Genomic DNA, 15,158 nt, shown 5'->3' with positions numbered 1-15,158 from the left:
GATATTATTTCATATCTCTCTGATAATTTACTAGTTGTTTGACTGCTTCACATTTTGCGTACATTGAAATAATTTTATTAAAGCTGGAAAATATCCAAATTATAATTAACGAAAACGGTATATAAATGCACCCTGCTAAGGTAGAAAAACATCGCAAGATTTTTTACTGAGGCATAACCAGAGGCTCTCAAACTGGAATAGTGAGGCAAGGCTAACTTGGCTGAGGTAGTTGATTTTTGGGTGGGCGGCAGGGTGGGGATAGGAGGTGTGCAAGAAGTAGACAGGTGGCCTGAAGTTAAAGCTACATTTTGATTACCCTATTGGGGAAGATCTCACACATTTTACCATCACAGTGATTGCAAGAACCACTTAGGAAGCATGGTGATAAAAACAAAAAAACTGCAGATGCTGGAAATCCAAAACAAAAACAGAATTACCTGGAAAAACTCAGCAGGTCTGGCAGCATCGGCGGAGAAGAAAAGAGTTGACGTTTCGAGTCCTCATGACCCTTCGACAGAACAGTTCTGACGAAGGGTCATGAGGACTCGAAACGTCAACTCTTTTCTTCTCCGCCGATGCTGCCAGACCTGCTGAGTTTTTCCAGGTAATTCTGTTTTTGTTTAGGAAGCATGGTGACTGGTCACCAAGAAGATCATTTATGTGGTAATGGTACAATGAGGTGTGGAGCTGGTATGGGCATGCCTGTGGAAAGCACTGAGCTATTGCAGTTCTCCTCACCAGTCTATCATGGGGACCCCACTTGGTACAGGCCCCAAACTGACATCAGATTCCAGCATTCATCTGGGATTTGATATTTGATCAGAATTAACTCAGACTGGTTAATTGTGGTAGCAATCTCAAGCCAGAGTCTTAATGGTATAGAAGGAGGCCATTCATCCCATCGCGCCCTCGCCATTCTGTAGAGTAATCCAGTCAATTCTGTTCCCCGCTGTATCCCCACAGCCCTGCAAGTTTGTTTCCTTCAAGTGCCCATCCAATTTCATTTTGAAATCATTGATCATCTCTGCTTCCGCCATACTCATGGGCAGTGTGTCCAGGTCATTATTTACTGCTGTGTAAAAAAAAAAAAAAAGTTCTTTGTCACATTCCTCCTGTATCTTTTGCCTAAAATGTTAAATTTGTGTCTCTTAATCCTTGTGCCATCAGCTAATAGGAACAGCATTCCTCTGTCCACTTTATCTAAACCTATCTAAATCTGATTCATTATATATTTAATTTGTACACTTCATTTCTGATCAATATTTCCAAAATGTTTGCACCTATTTTTTTTAAAAATCCAAATGTTTCTTCCCCTTTTGCAGTGGTACAAGTTGTTGCAAGTTGTGGTGCTGTGATATTTTGTCCAGTAAAGTGTTGCAGCAGAATTGTATTTTGTCATCCTGTGACACAATATTATGTAGTACTTTTCACAACCAAAGCATTGTACAGCCAATTCCTCCTTTAAAGTGTAGTCACTGTTGTAGTGTAGGAATGAGATAAGTATTGGCCAGGACACCTAAGGAAAGGAAATTATTTATATTGTCAGCCAGCATGGGGTCTGGAAGAGAAGTTGGGTGGTCAGTGCAGATTATTTTGAAAAAAACAAATTCTGTTTAATGTTCAAGTTTTGCTTCTCAAAAATAATTCATTTTGATATTTTATATAACAATTTGTATGTATATACTGCTTTTAACGTAGTAAAGTGCTTCACAGCAAGGTTATCAAAGTTTGACACTGAGCCACGTAAGGAGAAATTGGTCATAGAAGTAGGTTTTAAGGAGCGTCTTAGAGGAAGAGGAAGGGATCCAGAGGCTTAGGGAGGGAATTTGAGAGCTTGGGGCTCAGGCAGCTGAAAGTATGGCCAGTGGTGGATTCGTTAAAATTGGGGATGCAGAAGAGGCCAAACTTGGAGAGTTGTAGGCCTGAAGGAGGCCACAGATTTGGGGAAGAGTCTTTCGATGTAGATATTTTTAGAATTTTTTTATCTGCTCATGGAACGAGAGAGTTGCTGGCAAGGCCAGAATTTATTGCCCATCCCTATTTGACTTTGAGAAGGTGGTGCTGAGCTGCAATTTTGAACTGCTGCAGTCCATGTGGTATAGGCACTCCCACATGCTGTCAGGGAGGACATTCAAGGACCTTGGCCCAGCAACAAAGAAATATTGGTGATATATTGCCGTATTAGGATGGTTTGTGACTTGGAAAGTGACTTGCAGGCAGTGGTATTCTCTGAGCCTCTTGCCTTTGCTTTTCTAGGTATTGCAGGTCGCAGGTTTGGAAAGTGCTGTGAAAGGTGGTGGTGGGGATGGTAGAAATTCTAAACCTTTCCAGAATTTTCTGCAAATACACCATTCTTTAATTGCTTTAGCTATTGGAATTATTGCTGTAAAGGATCTTTCCTTTATTTTCGATATCGATAGAGCATCACAACTTCAGACATTATTTTAAATTGAAACTATTATGTATATTTATTTCGCAGAAAAACTAGTATGATATAATATCCATATGTGTTTGATAAAAATTCTCCTGTCGGCTCTAATGCTGCATAATCTTTTCGTATAATATTTTTATATTTGCAATGTTTCTTTCGTATTTTTTGTCACCTGGGGAAGCTGATATAGACTTGGAATTTCCCTTTTAGAATACTATATTGACTCTCAAATTCAAACAAGTACAGATCCTTAAATTTCCCTGAAAGTACTTACCAAGAACTGTCCGCCATAATTAAAAATAGCTGACTTTATTGTGCATAACTTTTGTTCAAAACTAGGTTGGTACATTTGTTGAGCTTTTCAGATAACTGAATGAACCTTGCAACATTAGTATTGTGTTAAGCCTGGTGCAAGATTCTGGCTGCTCTTAAACTCGTTGGGGTTAAATTGGTTAGCCCTGGAAGCAGACACAGGATTGTGATTAACCCACACCTGTTTAGTGGACATGTACCACCGCTCCGTCCCCCGCCCTCAGCTGATGAATCAGTGCTACCCCATGTTGAACACCACTTGGAGGAAGTACTGAGGTTGACAAGGGCACCTCAGGGTGGGGGATTTCAGTGTCCATCATCAACCAGTGGCACAGTAGTACCACTGCTGGCCGAGTCCTAAAGAACATAGCTGCTAGACTGGGTCTGCGACAGGTGGTGAGGGAACCAACAAGAGGGAAAAACATACTTGACCTCATCCTCACCAACCTGCCTGCCACAGATGCACCTGTCCATGATGATATCAGTAGGAGTGACCACCGCACAGTCCTTATGGAGAAAAAGTCCCATCTTCACGTTGAGGATGCCCTCCATTGTGTTGTGTGGCATTACCACTGTGCTAAATGGGATAAATTTTGAACAGATTTAGCAACTCAAGACTGGGCATCTATGAGGTGCTGTGGGCCATCAGCAGCAGCAGAATTGTACTCAGCCACAATCTGTAACTTCATGACCCAGCATATCCCCCACTCTATACCGTTACCACCAACCCAGGGATCAACCCTGGTTCAGTGAAGAATGCAGGAGGGCATGCCAGGAGCAGTACCAGGCATACCTAAAAACCTGGTAGCTGGTTATGCTACAACACAGTGTCAAGCAGCAAGTGATAGGGCTAAGCGATTCCACAACCAACAGATCAGATTTACGCCCTGCAGTCCTGCCACATCCAGTCGTGAATGGTGGTGGACAATTAAACAACTCTCTGGAGAAGAAGGCTCCACAAATATCCCCATCCTCAATGATGGAGGAGCCCAGCAAATCAGTGCAAAGGATAAGGCTAAAGCATTTGTAACAAACTTCTGCCAGAAATGCCAAGTGGAGGATCCATCGTGGCCTCCTCCAGAGGTCCCCAGCATCACAGATGCCAGTCTTCAGCCAATTCGATTTGCTCCACTTAATATCAAGAATGCTGAAGACATTGGATACGGTGAAGGATATGGGCCCAGACAATATCCCAGCAATAGTACTGAAGATCTGTGCTCCAGAACTTTCCATGCCCCCAGCCAAGCTGTCCCAGTACAGCTATAACGCTGGCATAAATATTGTGGCTACAAGCGCAGGTCAGAGGCTAGGAAACCTGCTGAGAGTAACTCTCCTCCTGAATCTTCAAAGCCTGTCTACCATCTTTAAGGCACAAGTCAGGAGTGTGATAGAATACTCTCCACTTGCCTGAATGAGTGCAGCTCCAACAGCATTCAAGAAGCTTGACACTGTCCAGGCAAAGCCCGCTTGATTGGCACCCCTTCCACAAACATTTACTCCCTCAACCACTGACAAACAGTGGCAGCAGTGTGTACCATCTACAAGATGCACTGCAGAAACTCACCAAGGCTCCTTGGGCAGCACCTTCCAAACCCACGACCACTACCATCTATAAGGACGATGGCAGCAGAAATGTGGGGCCACCACCACCTGGAAGTTCCCCTCCAAGCAACTCACCATCCTGACTTGGAAATATATTGCTGATCCTTCACTGTTGCTGGGTCAAAATCCGGGAACTCCCTCCCTAACAGCACTGTGGGTGCACCTACACCACAGGGACTGTCGAAGTTCAAGAAGACAGCTCACCACCATCACCTTCTCAAGGGCATCTAGAGCTGGGCAATAAATGCTGGCCTAGCCAGCAACGACCACACCCCGTAAATGAATAAAAATAAAGCATACACCACTTGCGTCACCTCTTCCCTCGCCACATATCAGTGCTCCTTCTTAATTTCTCTTTGCTGTGTGTGGCCTGTTTGCACAGTCCCTTTAAGATTGCTGTATGGTCATATGCCTGGTTGTGTGCCCTATTTGCCCTACATACTGTCCGTTCTGAATTGCTGTACACCTAAACATGCCTAAAAGCAACCTTGAATCTAACCCTTGCCCCTTTTTCCTTTCACTCTAAAGTGAAACATGCCCAGGCAGTGCAATAAGACAGCGAAGTTGAAGGCACCATCACTCAATTTCACGCACTCATCCACCAGCTCATATTTCCACTGCATGGAATTTAGAGGAAAGCACAGAGGAGTGATCTGCATACGTTGAGACACTGCACAAGCTCAGTGCACCCTATGAAGGGCGAAAGGAGAGCATAGCTCGCCAGAGGGCTACGTTTGCACATTAGTTCTGCTGCAGAGGACTCAGATGAGGACTTCATTGGGCCCAGCTACAGAAAAAGATTGATGGATGTATATACCAAAATGCTTGGTGCATTGGAAAATCTGCCAGAAAGTCTGTTGGAGCTTGGAGTCCATCCTTTCCAGCATGGAAGTGGTGATTAGCTTCATTTGTACACTTGTGGAACCAAGCTTGATGCAGCACCTGATGGCCAATGGCCTAAGTTTTCATTACAGCACAAGCAGTAGCCACCCAATGTTTGATTCCTGCTGAGTGGGGAAAAAAATATGTACTGAGATGTTTCAGTGCTGAATACAGTGCTTGCCATCAATGGTGATCATGAAAGTACTAGATTATCCTAAAAACCAAACTGACTCTCTCATCCTTTAGGGAAGAAAACCTGCCCTCCTTCCCCAGTCTGGCCCATATACAACTCCAGATCCGTAATAATGTGGTGACTCTTAACTGTCCTCTGAATATGCCCTAGTAAGCCACCTAGTTGTATCAAAACAGCAGCAAAAAAAATTATAATTCATGCAGACTGCAGCAGTTTAAGAGGGTGGCTCACCATCATCTCAAAGGCAATATGCCAGCAGTACTCACATCCATGAATGAATTAAAAAAGGTGGCCTTTGTTGCCCAGTCACCACAAGTTTGCCATGTTGGTTGAAATACAACTTAGCAGAGGACTGCTGCATAATAAATGCTTCATGAATGCTGCGGTCTCACACCAGCTGCTTGTTGAGACAGTAGAATTCCCTTTGGTTCAGGTACATGGCAGCATTGGCATACAACACCCAGAAAAAAAGAGTGTATATTGCCAGTGGCACCCCCTACATTGGGGAAGCCTGCAAACCTTGGAAACCCTCGTGTTCATTCTGTATGATTGGCTCTGTTGAGAGGGAATGAAATTAAGCTATCTCTCTCTAGCTAGAGAGCCTTAGTGACCTCTCTTCTGCTAGTGTACTGCAAACTGTAAAATGTTGCTAATATCTCCAGCAGCTGCCTGGAAGGAGCAAGACACATAATAGTTCATAGCCATGGTCACCTTCACGGCCATCGGTAATATGGTCCTAGTTACTGATGAAGTGAAGTTTAGGTAGGAGAATTGTTCCCTGAACATGCTGCGTGGATATGAACTCCCACTGAGAATCCTTATCTCCTTTCTTTTCCCTGTTCTGGCAGCTTGTCCTGCTCTCAGTGGCTTCTCTTTATTCTCCCAGTCATGCTGTATTCCAAGAGAAAGCTCTACTAACGCATCTATGTCTGGGAGAAACTGTTTTGTGCAGACACCTTGAAGTCAGCACAAGGTGCTTCAGCACCAACCTTATTACTCCTGTAATTTTTTGAATCTTGAAACAATATAGGAAGCACCAAAAAAGTGTAGAATTGTAGCATCAGCCAGGTGAAATAAACCAGCAACTAACCTGTATGATGATGATTCTTTTACATGCCACTGATGATGGGTTTTTCATGCAGCTCAATGTCATGTTCTGCTGTGCATGGCTGAGAGGGTGTAGGCTAGAGGTTGAGTTTTAAAATGGCAGCATTGACTGACATTGTGACCTACATGCTTCTGGTAGTTCAATTCATGTTAGTGTGTGGACAGTGTGGATAACACTTTGGAACCATAGGGGATCTCTTGGTACTCGAACAACAAATGCAAACAAGCCCAATTTCATCCCCCTCCTCACCTATGTGTTGTGACTGAATTTATGGCCACCATGCCGAAACCAGACAAAATGGAACCACGTATCACCTTTATTGTTGTAAAATGGTGCAATTCCAACTCACGGTTAGCACTGCCAAAAATAGATGCTATGGATGAATTGATAGTCTCTGTTAACAGGGTACAGGTATATGCACTTCTGATGCTCTCTTGCAGCACTGTTATAATTCATCATTTCATTTTACTTTTTTTGCAGCTTTTATGACCATGGCCATCATCTTGCTACATACGTTCTGGAGTGTGCTATTCTTTGATGGATTTGAGAATAAACGATGGGTGGCTATTGTAGCAGTTATTGCAACACACTTGCTAGTGTCAGGACTGGTGAGATTTCTATTCTTGGATCAGTTTCAGATATAATGCATGTTGAAGTATGTCTGAACTCCTGTATTATATGCCATTTGATGGTTTCCATCACCTTCTCGAGGGCAGTTAGGGATGGGTAACAAATGCTAGCTTTGCCAGCGATGTCAACATCCCACAAAAGAATAAAAAAGCCATAAACTCCCTAACTAGTGGTAATAGTTTCTTCTTGTCCCTTCTATCTTATCTGTTCCTCTTATATCTTAAAAACCTTGATCAAATCACCCCATAGCCTTTTAAATTCCAGGGAATACAACCCTAATTTGTTTAATCTCTCCCTATAGCTTAACCCTTGGAGTCCAGATATCATTCTAGTAAACCTATGCTGCACTCTCTCCAAGGCCAGCATATCCTTCCTAAGCTGTGGTTCCCAGAACTTCACTCAGTGCTCCAGGTGTGGCCTAACTAGGGCTTTGTAGAGCTAAAACATGACTTCTACCCCCTTCTATTCTTCTAAATATAAAGAAGCATTCCATTCTGTGTTGTGTAATTACTGTTACATTGATTTCCTCCCTGTAGCGTTGGAATGACTAGCTCAACTTTAATGACAAAGCATAAGAAATAGAGTAGGAATGTGCCATACAACCCCTCAAGCCTGCTCCATTATTTAATGATCATGGTGAATCTTTAACCTCAACTCCACTTTCCTGCCCAATCCCCATATCCTTGATTTCCCTTAGAGTTCAGAAGTGTATCCATCTCAGCTTTCAATGTACTCAACGACTGAGCATGCACAACTCTCTGGGGTAAAGAATCCCAAAGATTCGCAATCCCCCGAGTGAAAAAATTCAACCTCATCTTAGACTCAGGGTAAGGGGTCAGTCATGTAAGACTGTGTCCCCTAGTTCTAGATTCTCCAACTAAGATAAGTAGCCTCTCAGCATCTACCCTTTCAAGCACCCTCTGAGCCCTTTTTTTTCAATGAGATAATCTGTCATTCTTCTAAAAGCAAGAGAATATCGACCTAATGTCTCAGCCTCTCATCATAGCTGACAAGGGGCCAAGTGGGTACTATCAGCACAGGTATGGATCATGTGGGATGATCTTCCTGATCTGTATGTTTCACTACCCCTGTTCTTGCCAAACTGCACAGCAGCCTGGAATGCTTCATGGAGGCCTTGTTCCACGCAAAATATCATGTTATGTATGGCCGTGTGAAGAACAATTTAAAGGTGCAGTGCTTTTTTTAAAAAAAAAAGACCATAAGAGCAGAAATTAGGCCATTGAGTCTGCTCCGCCATTCAATCATGGCTGATAAGTTTCTCAACCTCATTCTCCCACCTTTTCCCTGTAACCTTTGATCCCCTTACCAATCAAGAACCTATCTATCTTGGTCTTAAATACACTCAATGACCTGGCCTCCACAGCCTTCTGTGGCAATGAATTCCATGGATTCACCACTCTCTGGCTAAAGAAATTTCTCCTGATCTCTGTTCTAAAAGGTCTTCCCTTTACTCTGAAGCTGTGCCCTCGGGTCCTAGTCTCTCCTACTAACGGAAATATCTTCCCCACATCCACTCTATCCAGGCCTTTCAGTATTCCGTAAGTTTCTATCAAATCCCCCCTCATCCTTCTAAACTCCATTGAGTATAGACCCAGAGTCCTCAAACGTTCCTCATATGTTAAGCCTTTCATTCCTGGGATCGTTCTTGTGAACCTCCTCTGGACCCTCTCCAGGGCCAGAACATCCTTCCTGAGATACGGGGCCCAAAATTGCTCACGATATTCTAAATGAGGTCTGACCAGAGCCTTATAAAGCCTCAGCAGCACATCCCTGCTTTTATATTCTAGTCCTCTCAAAATAAATGCTAACATTGCATTTGCCTTCCTAACAACCGACTCAACCTGCAAGTTAACCTTAAGAGAATCCTGGAGTAGGACTCCCAAGTCCCTTTGCATTCCAGATTTCTGAATTCTCTCCCCATTTAGAAAATAGTCTATGCCTCTATTCTTCCTACCAAAGTGCATGACCTCACTCTTCCCCACGTTGTATTCCATCTGCCACTTCTTTGCCCATTCTCCTAACCTGTCCAAATCCTTCTGCAGCCTCCCCGCCTCCTCAATACTAGCTGTCCCTCCATCTATCTTTGTATCATCTGCAAATTTAGCCAGGATGCCCTCAGTTCCTTCATCTAGATCATTAATGTATAAAGTGAAAAGTTGTGGTCCCAACACTGACCCCTGCGGAACTCCACTTGTCACCGGCCGCCATCCTGAGAAGGACCCCCTTATCCCCACTCTCTGCCTCCTGCCAGACAGCCAATCTTCTATCCATGCTAGTACCTTGCCTCTAACACCATGGGCTCTTATCTTACTGAGCAGCCTCCTGTGTGTCACCTTGTCAAAGGCCTTCTGGAAGTCCAAGTAGATAACATCCATTGGCTCTCCTTTGTCTAACCTACTCGTTACTTCCTCAAAGAATTCTAACAGATTTGTCAGGCATGACCTTCCCTTGATGAAACCATGCTGACTTTGCCCTATTTTACCATGCACTTCCAAGAATTCTGAAATCTCATCCTTAATGATGGACTCTAAAATCTTACCTACGACCGAGGTCAGGCTAATCGGCCTGTAATTTCCCGTCTTTTGCCTCACTCCCTTTTTAAACAGGGGCATTTCATTAGCAAATTTCCAGTTCTCTGGAACCCTCCCTGACTCCAGTGATTCCTGAAAGATCACCACTAACGCCTCCACTATCTCTTCAACTATCTCCTTCAGAAATAAAAACAAAAAACTGCGGATGCTGGAAATCCAAAACAAAAACAGAATTACCTGGAAAAACTCAGCAGGTATGGCAGCATCCGCGGAGAAGAAAAGAGTTGACGTTTCGAGGCCTCATGACCCTTCATGACCTCATGACCCTTCTGAAGGGTCATGAGGACTCGAAACATCAACTCTTTTCTTCTCCACCGATGCTGCTAGACCTGCTGAGTTTTTCCAGGTAATTCTGTTTTTGTTTTTTTTTATCTCCTTCAGAACTCTGGGGTGTAATCCATCTGGTCCAGGTGATTTGTCCACCTTCAGACCTTTCAGTTTTCCTAGCACCTTCTCCTTGCTAATGGCCACCAGACTCACCTCTGCCCCCCGACTCTCTTGAACTTTGGGGATGTTACTCGTGTCTTCCACCGTGAAGACTGACACAAAGTACCTATTCAGTTCCTCTGCTATTTCTTTGTTCCCCATTACTACTTCTCCAGCGTCATTTGCCAGCGGCCCAATGTCCACTTTTGTCTCTCCCTTACCCTTTATATATCTAAAAATATCTCTTGCAATCTTCTTTTATATTACTGGCTGGTTTACCCTCATATTTAATCTTCTCCCTCCTTATTTCTTTTTTAGTTGTCCTCTGTTGGTCTTTGTAGGCTTCCCAGTCTCCTGGTTTCCCACTGCTCTTCGCCGCATTGTATGCTTTCTCTTTAGCTTTTATGCTGTCCCTGACTTCCCTTGTCAGCCATGGTTGCCTCGTCCTCCCTTTGGTATATTTCTTCTTCCTAGGGATGAATTTTTGCTGTCTCTCCCAATTTACTCTCAGAAACTCCTGCCATTGCTGTTCCACTGTCTTTCCTGCTAGGCTCATCTCCCAGTCAATTCTGGCCAGCTCCTCCCTCATGCCTCTGTAGTTGCCTTTATTCAACTGTAATACTGTTACATCTGGTTGCACTCAAGAACGAAATTTTACAGCTCACTACTACACCCCATTCTGTTTTTACGTAGCGTGTCATTGAGGAGATTCTCCTGAAAGCATTTCAGGATGTTCAGGATCTGTTTGATGTACCATTGCATGTATTTTTTTCACAATAATGTAATATATATACAATGCAATATAATTATTTTATATTGCAATTTCAGCCCAACAAATACACATAACTATACTACAGTGTTCTTTCGAATCCTACAGACATTTCTGAATCCAGTGTACGAAGGCAGCCTTATTCCAGCATATGTGATTATGGCCCTTATGGCAGTTTGGGCTTACTTTACAGCAGGTGGATCATTGCAAAATCTTCAACACTTCATGTGTAAGTGCATCTTATTCAAATTTTGGGTTAAAAATGATAATCACAAGTTCTTGTTTTAAATATTTACTTTTTTACAACAGTTTAAAACATTTTACAGAGAACATGTTTCAATTTTTTCACAGGACACTAAAATAGAGAGCAATGGAGAGGTTGCAATTAAAGATTTGTTGAAAAGATTTAGGTCAATTATGTAGTTGGGCAGATAGATGGCAAAATATGTTTATTGCTGACATGTAAAATATTGCATGTTAGTTGCAAATTTGAGGTATGAATATGCAAAGGAAGGAACAGTATTACGGGATTAGCTTGGGGAGACATAAGATGTTTGTCAATTTCACTGTTAAAACAATGTTAAAAGACACTGCAAAAATAATATTGACCTACATAGCCAAAATAGTGAATTTATTTTTCCAAATGTTATGCTGAGGCTATTATAATTTATTGTTAGACAACACTTGGAATACTGTGTACAATTTTGGTCATTGCTGAAGTTGCAGAGAACAACAAAAGTGTTACCAGTGTAAGGGGAATGAGCTATCCATCACTTTCTGTGCAACCTACTACCCATCATTGTAACAAGTATGAGATGAGTAGGATATCTTTAAAGGGATAATGCTGAGCATGTAGAAATATACATTCCTGGAACCAAAAAGCTCAGCATGGTTAAGTGTGACTCTAAATGAAACTTAACGAATTAGAAGTAAAATAGAGAGGAAATATAGTCTATGCAAATTCTGTGAGGAGGAAGGAGAATGGGTCCACTGCAATTAGTATTAGAAAATACAAAAATCATTTGAAAGAATGATCAGAGATGAAGAGATATTTAGAAATAGTGCAGCTGCTGAATGCACAGTAAAAATATATTTTAGTATAACAACAGGAAGAGGGCAGTCAGAGAAGAGATGAAATGTATGAATGAAACAAATGGGTTTGAAAGTAAGGATGAACCCAAAGCAGTCTATTCTGAATGATTACTTCCTCCAAATATTCACAATGAAGTACATGAACAATATCCCACCCCTAAACAGAGGTAACCTAAGCAAAATTAGTGATTACATATGATGGAAGTCTTAGAGTAAAAAGGCTCGAAATAAATCTGTCCCCAGGAATAAATTGTATTTATAGAGTGCTGAAAGAGAAACTAGGGAGGAGATTTCTATGACAGTGATGTCATTCTGAACCTGTCACTGGATACTAGAAAGATATCAGTAGATTTGAAGTAGGCAGATCTTCAGGAAAAAAAAGGAAGACGACTATCGCAAAACAACTAAAGACCCATTCGTTTTTCTTCCATTCCAATTATCAGGAGTGATCTTGAGGACTAACCTCGTAAGCAGTAGACAACATAGATCCAGGAAAGGAAGATTTTGCCTGAGCATACTTCCTTGACTTCTTAGAGGAAGTGACAATCCAACTGGATGCAAAAGGGCTGTAATCTGGTGCACCTAGATTTCCAAAAGGTATTGAATGAAGTTCCAGATCAAAGTAAAACTCAACTATAAGGATTCTTGGTAAACCATAGGAATAGATAAGAAATGGACTGAAGGACACAAGAAAAGGATTTGCATTTCTGCAGTGCCTTTAGCATAGGAAAATGTGTCAAAACCCTTCATAGGAGCAATATGAAAACTGGACATTGAGCTACATAAGGAAATATAAGGGCAGGTGAGCAAAGGCTTAGTCAAAGAAGTAGGTTTTGAAAAGAGCATTTTAAAGGAGGAGAGGGTGGTAGAGAGACAGGAATGGTTAGAGGGAATATCAGAGTTTAGGGCCTAGGCAGCGGAAGGCACAGTTGTCAAACAACATGGACTCTTTAGAGGACTTATATGAGCAGGGGTACGGGAGTAAATAATGTCTCAATGGTTGGTGTTCGTGCCCCTTCTGCTTTTCTCTTATGTAAATGATTTAAATTCAGTTGATTTAAAATGATCAGAAGTATCAATGCAAAGTTCCCAAGTTTGCAGATGATATAAAATTAGATGTGCTGGATAAAAATTTAATTAGGCAGAAAAATGGCAGTTGAAATTTAACACGGGCAAATGTAAATAAAAATGAAGTAACAAGTACTTCACTTGTGGATATCGAATCATAGAATGGTTACAGCACATAAAGAGGCCATTTGATGCCCTTGCTGTAAGAACAATGCTAGGGGTTCCACTTCCATGTCTTTTTCCTGCTCACCCTACAAATTTTTTCTCTTTATGTGCATATCCAGTTTCTTTTTGAAAGCCACAATTGAATGTCCGTCCATACCCTCCCAGGCAGTGCGTTCCAGACCCTAACCACTCGTTGCAAAAAAAGAGGTCTCACGTCACTTTTGGGTTTTTTGCCAATCACCTTAAATTTGTGTTAGTTGTTCTCAACCCCTGTGCCGGAGGGAACTTTTTTTTCTCTTCCTACTCTGTCTAGACCTCTCATGATTTTGAACACTTCTTTCAAATCTCCCTTCAACCTTTTTTAAAGAAAATAATCCCAGTTTTGCCAATCTATCCGTGTAACTAAAGTCCTTCACGTTAAGTAAGATTACTCTCTTATAATGTATTCATTCTTGGATGAAAATATCTCCAACAACTGATTCTGGGATTCCTGACCCCAGTCCCGGGGTTTCCAATTTTCAGGAGTGCCTTTTTAAGGGGGTGGACTGGTTTGGGTCAAGAGCCCTCACCCTGCACTCCCAACCTGGCTGGCTCCATTTCAGGTATAGGCATGTCCTAGTACCCTGCAATTTTCACAGATTCAGGCTAACTTTTCAAAGAGTTGGTTCACAGAACCTCAAGAGGTGTAGTGAACTATAGTTGCATGAGAGAACCTTTTTAAAGGTAAGCTCAAAGGTGCTCCTCATGCCCCCATGCCAAGGTATGTCTCCCTGCCCACTCCATTTGGCCCCTCATGTCCCCATACCAAACTTCCATGGCCATTCACTCGCTATGCACTGTATAGAACCAATGAACCCTATAGCGACATAAGATGTATTGTTTAAAAACTTTATAAAACAGTCATTTATTGATAACTTTCCACTTTTTTGAAAAAAAACCCTTTTTACTACAGCCTAATGGAAGTGTCAATCATCCGGACTCTTTAAAGTATCAATTGCAGAGACTGTAAGCACTCAAGCCCTCTTTATCTTGTATAAATTAACATTGTGAAATTGACAGAAGAGATCAAAGCTAGAGCTGTCAATCAAGCAATGTTTTTCCTGGGGCTCAGGTGTTTCAGTACTCTAATGGATTTCTGGGCTCTTAGCCAAGCCTCACAAACCAACAGAATGTTAACGCTGCATTAACAATGAAATAAATCATATCACTCTGTTATGCTTAAATAAATCTGGTTGTATGCTGTTTTTTCCTACATTATGGTTTGTTTTTCCAGGGGCCCCATATTTCACCAGGGTCCCTGGTAATAGACTCTCTAGGCTTTTACATTAACCTGTCCCTGGATGATCGGATATATTGTTGAAGGATAATATTTTGCGAATGAGGTAGACAATTTTGAAAAGAGCTTATAATTTCCTTCAGTCTGCAAGCTTGATTCCTAATGCCTAAGCAGAAAGTGACATTTTAAAACAGAGGTCTATTTGCTACATTTGACTGAAAGCTTGAATAGAAGGCAGGTAAAGAGCAGAAGAGTTTAGATGAAAAGTTATAGGTTAGTCCTGCAACAACATGGCAAAAGTGAGAAATTAAGATCTCATTTTTATAACACCTTCCAAATTCTTGGTGTGGCGAAGCATTTCACAGCCAATAAATTGCTTTTGAAGCATACTCAATATTTTTTTCCAAAAATATAGTCTATTCATAAAATTTCTTTAAGTACATTACAGAATCTTTCAAATTGAAAAATTACAGAAAGTGCAATGGAATTCAACTTTTGTCCATACAGCATGTTTCACTATGAAGTGCTTCAACACAATTTCTATACTCTTGATATTTACAATGTACACTCCATGTCAGGCATACAGCCCAAG

At 41.8% G+C, this 15,158-nt stretch overlaps 1 protein-coding gene across 1 annotated transcript in view; it reads left to right on the top strand.

Moving 5' to 3' along the window:
- LOC121285018 (gamma-secretase subunit Aph-1b-like) overlaps nt 1-15,158 on the top strand; it is an 85,501-nt gene that overhangs the window by 68,950 nt on the left and 1,393 nt on the right. Inside the window, exons 5-6 of the mRNA XM_041201101.1 lie at nt 7,009-7,136; nt 11,074-11,194. Of these exons, the coding sequence (XP_041057035.1) occupies nt 7,009-7,136; nt 11,074-11,194 (249 nt within the window). The remainder of the gene's footprint in view (nt 1-7,008; nt 7,137-11,073; nt 11,195-15,158) is intronic.

Source organism: Carcharodon carcharias, chromosome 1 (genome assembly GCF_017639515.1).
Source record: "Carcharodon carcharias isolate sCarCar2 chromosome 1, sCarCar2.pri, whole genome shotgun sequence".
In the NCBI taxonomy this organism is placed as follows: domain Eukaryota; kingdom Metazoa; phylum Chordata; class Chondrichthyes; order Lamniformes; family Lamnidae; genus Carcharodon; species Carcharodon carcharias.
Note: the sequence above shows the minus strand (reverse complement) of the source record. Positions and strands in the feature narration are given on the sequence as shown.